Source organism: Oculina patagonica, chromosome 8 (genome assembly GCF_052425735.1).
Source record: "Oculina patagonica isolate OP01 chromosome 8, crgOcupat, whole genome shotgun sequence".
Taxonomy (NCBI): Eukaryota; Metazoa; Cnidaria; class Anthozoa; order Scleractinia; family Oculinidae; genus Oculina; species Oculina patagonica.
Genome location: NC_135765.1, coordinates 12889880 through 12898797, shown reverse-complemented (window position 1 = coordinate 12898797; position 8918 = coordinate 12889880). Strand labels below are relative to the sequence as shown.

At 40.9% G+C, this 8918-nt stretch overlaps 1 protein-coding gene across 1 annotated transcript; it reads left to right on the top strand.

Annotated features, from left to right (window-relative positions):
- The first annotated feature begins 4173 nt into the window (after positions 1-4173).
- On the top strand, positions 4174-6734 carry LOC144663863 (uncharacterized). The gene has a single exon (XM_078524939.1). The coding sequence runs from the start codon at positions 4306-4308 to the stop codon at positions 6484-6486; it is 2181 nt and encodes a 726-aa protein (XP_078381065.1). The 5' UTR covers positions 4174-4305; the 3' UTR covers positions 6487-6734.
- The last annotated feature ends 2184 nt before the right edge of the window (positions 6735-8918 follow it).

Here is an 8918-nt window from a genome sequence, read left to right as displayed (position 1 = left end):
AACAACAAGGCGTACGCGCTGTTTTCAAGTCGGAAACTACACTACGATCACAACTAGTACGGCCGAAAGACGCTGTTGATTCGACTAAGCAAGATGGCGTTGTTTACAGGATTCCCTGTGAATGTGGCAAAGTTAACATCGGCGAGACTGGAAGACCTATGCAAGATAGGATCAAAGAACACGACCGGGACATCCGACTCGCACGCACCCAGACTTCCGCCGTTGCAGAGCATACCAACAACACCGGACACTACCCGCTTTGGAATGAGGTAAAGCTTATTGATCGTGACTCGCACTGGTACACACGCCGGGTCAAAGAGGCGATTCACATAAGACTTCACCCTAATAATATCAACAGGGACAGTGGAATTGAAATTCCTGAAGCATGGATGCCCACGATCAAAAAACACAACAACAGGAGAACTGTACGACTGCGAACTGTACGACTGCGGACCGCCGAGGGAGCAACAGTAAACCAGCATGCAGAACATTGAGGATCGAAATGCACCAATCAGAGCTGTTGAAAACCAACCAATCACAGCACAGCCGTGTGCTTTATAAGCTAACGCACAACCAGTCGACCTTATCGCCTGATGAAGACTAGCAGTAGCAGTTGAAACGTCGCGATCTCCATCACACGTGACTACGTCGTGAGACAAACGAAATAATACTTTATTATTGTAATTTACCACGATGAATAACCACAACATTTGTATGACATTAACCTGAAATATGGGCGCACAACCCTAAGGTTGATACGTCGACATGAGCGTTGCTCGAGTAAACTCGCACGCTTACAAACCATCTTACCTTCCTAACAAGGTGCATTAAGAACTGCATTGTCCCCAAAGATCTACAGGTTCGACCGCCAGTTCCAACAAAGGGCGCACGCAGAGTCGCTGAACTTGCATCAATGAGATTCCTGAGGGAAAGGATCAGACTAACGCAGAAGGCCAAGGCAGATGCGAAGAAGGAAGTAGGTTCCACATCACAGAGCGTAACATCTGCTCTCTCGACAGAGGACGCTGACAGAGTACTGGAACTGATCAAGATCAACACCCAGCGAGTCTTTAATACCAGCAAAGACAGACAAAAGCAGAAGTTTGAAAAACTTTTGCACGAAAAACAAGCGGCTGTATCCTCAGCTGATACATCGTACCTTGACAAAACTAACTGGGTTATTAATTTATCTTCTAGGACCCTCAACGACGCCGAGATAGCCCTGCTGCAGAAAGGATTGAACTTCGCCGTAACTCCTGCGAACGTCCCTGCCAAGGAGATTATCGCCAGTGTCGAATCAGCTATAAGACAACTAAACGCCGAACAAGCAGACACGGTCAGAAGAACTGTCAACAGTATCCTTCAACAGGCTGAACCACCAGATCCTAACATCACGGAGGAAATGCGTGACGGGCTTAAAAGCCTAAAGGAGGACGAGTCCATCATGGTTCTCCCAGCCGACAAAGGACGTGCTAGCGTAGTCATGGATGCTGATACCTACCGCACTAAGATGTCTACCCTGATCGAGAACGGACCGTACCAGCTCCTGAACAAAGACCCGACAGACCGTCTGACCCGAAAGTTGTCTAAAGAACTGCTGACCTTGAAACGAAACGGAGATCTATCAGGGGCTGTTTACAATAAGATCAGACCGCGACATAAACAGCCGCCGAGAATCTACGGTTTACCAAAAATCCACAAGGCCGATATACCTTTAAGACCTATTGTATCATGTGTTAACACCTTTGCATATGATTTATCCGCCTACTTAGCTAACATCTTGTCTCCTTTAACAGGTAACTCGGATTTCACGGTGACTATTTCAGCCCACTTCGTGTCCACCATCAGCAGTGAGACGATCCTGAACAACGAGGTCATGGTGTCTTTCGACGTAGATTCGCTGTTTACCAACGTTCCTATCGACGGCGCTGTACAAGCGCAAGTATACAGGAAGCCTACACACACTGATCAATACTTAGCGTACGATTCACATCACCCTCAATCAGTAAAACGCGGTATTGTAAAGTGTCTTTACGAACGCGCTAAACGCCTCGTAACAAAACCATCTGTAATCTCCAAGAAGAAAAAAACATCTGCCATCTGTTCTTGTATCTAATGGTTATTCTTTTCTTTCTTGCAGAAGATCACCAAGACTAGAAAACCGAACACCAGTGCTGAACCCGTGGCTGAGTTTAAATCTACTGCCGTTCTACCTTATGTCAAAGGTCTTTCCGAGCAACTTCGCCGCTGCCTACAACAACAAGGCGTACGCGCTGTTTTCAAGTCGGAAACTACACTACGATCACAACTAGTACGGCCGAAAGACGCTGTTGATTCGACTAAGCAAGATGGCGTTGTTTACAGGATTCCCTGTGAATGTGGCAAAGTTAACATCGGCGAGACTGGAAGACCTATGCAAGATAGTATCAAAGAACACGACCGGGACATCCGACTCGCACGCACCCAGACTTCCGCCGTTGCAGAGCATACCAACAACACCGGACACTACCCGCTTTGGAATGAGGTAAAGCTTATTGATCGTGACTCGCACTGGTACACACGCCGGGTCAAAGAGGCGATTCACATAAGACTTCACCCTAATAATATCAACAGGGACAGTGGAATTGAAATTCCTGAAGCATGGATGCCCACGATCAAAAAACACAACAACAGGAGAACTGTACGACTGCGGACCGCCGAGGGAGCAACAGTAAACCAGCATGCAGAACATTGAGGATCGAAATGCACCAATCAGAGCTGTTGAAAACCAACCAATCACAGCACAGCCGTGTGCTTTATAAGCTAACGCACAACCAGTCGACCTTATCGCCTGATGAAGACTAGCAGTATGCAGTTGAAACGTTGCGATCTCCATCACACGTGACTACGTCGTGAGACAAACGAAATAATACTTTATTATTGTACTCTACCACGATGAATAACCACAACATTTTTTATGACATTTTTCAGCGTTTTACTTTACGGGCGAAATTTAAAAAGCGAATTCAAGGTTTTTTTCCATGCATGTGACTTGTTCAACTTTTCATAAAATTTATTCTAATCGTTCACGTTTTCTACATTTAAAAACTACTTGACTTCCAAAAGGGTTTTTGTTAGTCAGTATATCTTTTTCATTGTTTAGAACAATGAAAAATCCTGGCTTTTCGTTCAATTTCGAGCAAATAATAAATAAATGTTCAATGAAATGTAAACGCACACACAGAAGCTACATAATGCAATGTGTTTTCTGATCCTTGCGAACAACTCGTTCAACTTTTCAGAACTTTCTAATCGTTCACGTTTTCGAATAAAAAAGAATTACTTCCAAGGGCCCTTGTACGTCAGTACAAGTTTCAATCGTCATTTTACAATAAAAAACTTGGCTTTTACTTCAGTTTCGAGCTGACGGTTTCAATAAATCGTTAATGAAATGCAAACGCTCACACAGAAGCCAATGCAATTTGGTGAAGTTGTCAATTATCCGCGTGTGGCGTGACCTATTTACATCATTTTTCAATAAAAACGAGAGCCTGTCTTGTTTTTAAGTTTTGAACGTTTAGTAGATTTATACTAAAACAATTAGATTATTCGCTCTCGATTTCTATGTGTGATAGTTGATTGGAAATGATTGGAAATCTCGAGCTCATAATCTATCTAGCTCTCCATCTTAAGTCAACCCTGACCACTGCATCAACGGCGTGACCTCCTTATTGTCTTGTAAATCGTTTATTTACAAACCTGACTGCCTTACAAAAGCACGCGAGGCTCACCTTATAGATAATGCAATGACAATGCAACCTATTCTTAGAGTATGCCAATAATTACTCTAAGTTATCAAAATTGTAACGCTACATTTTGTCTGGAGCGCGTTTAGACCGCTTCTTACAAATGCATTCTGGTATGAAAGCCCACAGTCCAACCTTATTTTAGTTTGGCATGCGTGTGTTCGTTGCTGTGTTCTGTGTTCGTTGCGTATTTAGACTGGAGCTTCTGACGCATTCAGGTCAGAAAGCTCAAATAGGGTATAAAAACCGGTATATTTTGGCAAGAAAGGAAGTGACGGTGTTACTTCTCTATCTTCGTCCCCCACCCCCACCCCTATCGCTTCCGGGTATCGTATTTGACTTTCAGTTTCAGTTTCCATATTCAGCTGACAGCTGCACAAATCACACAATAGAAACAACGCAAGCATATTTTGTGCTTAGTCGGCATTTGCTAAATCAGAGTGATCGAAGCTAAAAGTTTTGGTATCACTTCAGCCTAGCGACAGTTCGTCCTTATCTGTGTTCGTTGAAATCTACGAGAATGGTGTCAGCTTATTCCCAAGTATGTTTCACCGTCTTGCTAGCAGTTTTCGGTCACGCACAGGCTCTGGCTCGATCGCATCACAGCAACACGATTGAAAGCCATGGCTTCGGCAATGAAACCCAGTGTAGCTGGAATTGTACAGTCCATGAATCTGATCTGACGGAAGAAATAAAGGTCACAATCGCCAATGGAAAATTGATTCAACTCGTTGTCAAGTACGAGAACAAGGTAGACGACAAATGTGTGAACCAAACATCTCGCAACTCGAGCGGAAACGTCACTGAACAATGGCAAATATGGCTGGCAAATACACAACGTTCAACTTTCGAGAGGGTTATGGAAAAGTGGAAGAATATGATGCTTTCTGCGAATTCAAATGAAGAACACAAAGAAATCAGGGCCAAGTGTACCTTTAAGCCCTTAACCACAACAGCTACAAAGCCAAAGAATAGTGCTTCTTCTCCTACTTTTTATCAAGGTCATCTCGCTGATCTTGGAATCAAATTTGATAGCACTGAGTGCAGCACCGAGGAGAAGGATGATTTAAAACCTTGTTTGAACATAAGTAAATCACCTGGTAACAGTATCACTCCTACAAAAAGCCCAGAATTCAAGCGGGGTGGATGGCCAGCCGTTGCTTTCGTTTGCCTGTGTTTAGTATTCTTGGCAGTTTTCATATATTACTCCCCTGCCTTCCTTTGTTTTTTCTCGCCGACAGAGGTCACAGAAGATGGAGTTCGTCAGATCGTTCTGGAAGGAGCAAGCCCAGTTAGTTTTCGAAGCCTGATGGGTAACTATTTCTTTTCCATAGATGAAACCATTTGGCATAGAGCGAGAATGTTTTTTCTACGAGTTGTCGTTCTTCCACTTCTTTTTCTCGGTCCTGCAATATTTGCTGATTACTTACAGCGCAACAAAATGTTTCCAACATTTCATATTTTTGGCCTTTCCCATTTGTTCCAGCTACGTATGTTAGTGTGTAGTGGGTGTTATTTTGTTCTAAATTTTTACATTTCGTTTTTTACTACGAGGTCCTCTAAGGCAAATCGTCCTTGCTTTTTTTGTAAGCGTGTTAAATCAAAGACCCTTATGTGTGGAGAAGTTCCCCCTAAAAAAGTTCTAAATCATCTACGCCTCCAACCATTAATTTTAGTGAAATGCTGGAGGGCATTTATTCGGTGTCTTTTAAAGTTGTTTAAGTTGTTTGTTCTTGTGCTTCCCGCCAGTTGTAAAGTTTCTACTACATGTTTTCTCCGCGTGTCTGCGTTCGTCATTTTCTTGTTGGTTATCCCTGCTGCAACTGTAACATTGCTTACAGCAATGCTATTGGCAGTTGGTTTTTCTATTATATTTACATCACCCTTAATGATCTTGTGTTTCAAATTGAGCCCTGTGAATGCTTACTTTAGTAATCCTTCTTTAAAATTGTTTTTATTGTTTTTGGTTATCGCGGTAGCCATACCAACACTCTTAGGAGCATTATTTGTGCTGGAGTTGGCAGGCATTGGTGTTCTGATGGCCATTGTGTTGGCCTTTGTACTCTTGCTCTCTGAGGAAATCCTTCCCTTTGTGGTTTGCTTTGTTCTTGTCTTATACTATATGTGGAGTAGTTACAGCTCTTTTACTAATAAATATCAGGATCTCGCTCTTTCTCTCTTCAAACATTTTAAAAAATCACGATCCGAAGTGTGCGTGACAGTAGCTGTAAACAATAATCAGGTTCCAGAAAACGCATCAAACGCTGATGATGACAGCAAAGACAATGTCATGAAAATTCCTAAGGAACTCTTTCACATGGCATGTGAAGAACTGATGCCTATCAGGGAAGGTGTCTGCATACTACTTCTAAAGGTCACTTTAATTGTTTCTTTTGTGTTTCTTGTTTTTTCAATCACTATGATGCTTAATGTTGGCGCTACCCCCATCATGAAAGCTCTATTGACGTTTCTCACTGGATCTTTTCCCAAGATCGTGGCCATTTACATTGATGGAGGCAGGCAGAAACGAATTGAAGCTATGGCTACTGACGAGAAGATTCCCAAAATTGTGCAAAAGTACATCAGTGGAACAACTGAAACTTCCCTATCTAACCAGGAGCAAGACCACCGTAGTGCAGATGACGACGAAGTGTTATTACTTGATGTGGATAAAGAGAACATTGAGCAGGTAAACATGTAGTGATCTACGGCTGCATAAGGAGGATGCCTTTGACTGTGAACTGTCTAGCTCTGAAGGATCTACACACTTACTTTCGAGCCTAATATGCTGAGAAACTTTATTAATCATTAGACTGAAATAACAATGCAGACTTATATGATCTACCGCCCGCTTGACCGTCTGAAGTTTAGTTTGATCATGTTATTCTTTTTGTTTTGTGGTATGACTACATCAAGCTCATTGCACTTGGCTTGATTACATGTGATTGCAAGACTTTCATAGGAAAATGGTTAGCTCGGGATCATCGTTAAGATTAAAATCTCGAAATCAAGCTGTATAGTTGCACGAGACAAAAGTAAAAAAAATGTACATTTAAGCTAGTTTAATTTTAATATATCACATTACGTAGTTATTTTGTATAATATATAGCGATGCTTTTGGCTTTCTATTATGTTATTTCGGTATATTAGCATGTACTGCTAGTGCCCTAACCAGCTCCAACAACTCGATTTTTAAAAAAAAATATGATCATGTTTATGGTTACTCTAGAAAATCAAATGCCTGGACAAACAAATGCGTATAAGTTTGATTATGGATGATCATGTAAGGATGTAGTTGAAGTAGATCATTTGAGAGGAAACATTATTCTTAGTTGCCTAACTATAGTTTGCTCTTGGTTGTTAGGGAATTTTAGCATTTCTTGATTTTGTGACAAGATTTAAATTAACTATTTAATAAGCGATAAACTTTTATCGCTTTTATTAAACTTTAATCAGCAATAATTGTGCGGTTGATTCAGGCGCCAATCGAGCGATGAAATAGTTCTGATATATTTCATGGTTAGGGTTTTTTTTAACAAACACAAATTTTTGTGTTTGTGACTTAAGTGTCCCTAAAATTTCACTATATCTTATCTGTTTTAAATACCGATTTCTTGACTTATTTTCAATTATTAATCTAGCATTTTACTGCCCGTCAAGCTGGTAGTCAAGTCGGTAGCTGGTAGTTTTCGTTTGTGTATATTTTGACTGTGTTAATAAAATGTTAAAACAATTAGGACTATTACGGCTTTGTTTTGGGAGCCTTTAATGTAAGCATTAAAAGACCGTTTGGTTGAAGTTATTATTATTTTGCCTGTAACTGGACCAAACGAGCCTGATGTGCCGCCGAAGCGTACCAAAAAAGTACTGTTAGGTATTTACCGTACCCAAATTCAGCCAAAAATCCGGTGATATTATTCGCTCTGTTGAAGCCATGCTTGCCAGACACGTAGTGCAAAAATGTGTTGACCTGCTTGTATTGATACTTTTTTGGTCTTCAACACCATTATCAAGTCCTCTTCTCACATTTTTTTACTCGTTTGTTTGGAGATTCATTCCCTAAATTTCCAAAATCCAAATTTAGCGAAAAATTTGGAAACTCCGACTCCATTGTTTCAGTGTGAATGTTTCAGTACTCGTCGGCAAACATCGCGCAATTAGCGAGCGCGCTCAAGTTTAGTTTTGGCGGGAACGTTTTTCTCATTTTACGACCGGTAAGCACCAGCTAATTAAAAATACTCGTTTCTGTTTTATTGGGTAAAAGCAAAAGCAAAAGCTTTTCTGGAAACTACAAGTCTTGTGGCAGTCGAACGAAGCAAGTGTTAACATTGTACTTCTTTACGGCTCCACGGCTGTCATCAAGACTGCTATATTATTTGAAGCGAAATGGAGCTCAATTAAAGTGGAACAGGTTTATTGCAGTATAAAGGGACAAAACCAAGATTGAAAGGTAACAAACTTTACTGAAGTGCTGAGCCTAGTTTTTATGACGTACACTGAATGAAACTGTGTCAGTTTGCCGTTTTTTCGTAAATTATTTGCTGATTTTCTACTTTATTCACTCGCTCTTGTTGTGCGTTTAAAAGTATTATTAATTAAACTTTTCGCATCTATCCTTTTGTTTTGCATAGTTAAATTTACTATGGCATTTCTGTGGTTTTTGTAGGCACCGCTAATTATTTCTTGTTCATAAAACTCGACAAATTTGCTGTTTAAAACCATTTTTTGGATGGAACTCTCGCTTCCCGCAGAAAAAATTTTACGCTGAGCATGAGCGGCACTTGCTGCACTCATTTCCCATATAAGGTCAAACATAGGTATACGAGCTCATAACCGGGATTCAGCGAACCAATCAGAAAGCTAGAAATGCAATATAATTCTAGTTTAAAGGTAATTATATCTGTCATTTCGATCAGTAACACTACCACATGACATAAGGCAATTAGTTGCAGGGACGTGCGAATATATAAGTCCTCTGTGAGGTCGGAGAAATTGCTATCAAATTTATAGAAAGTCATAAAGACGACAGTCTTCATGATGCAAAGTGAAAGGTTACTGTTGACATGCGAGATCGACGAACTAAAGAAATTTTAAGAAATCTGTCCAACTCGTGACTGGCGTTTTATCCAACTT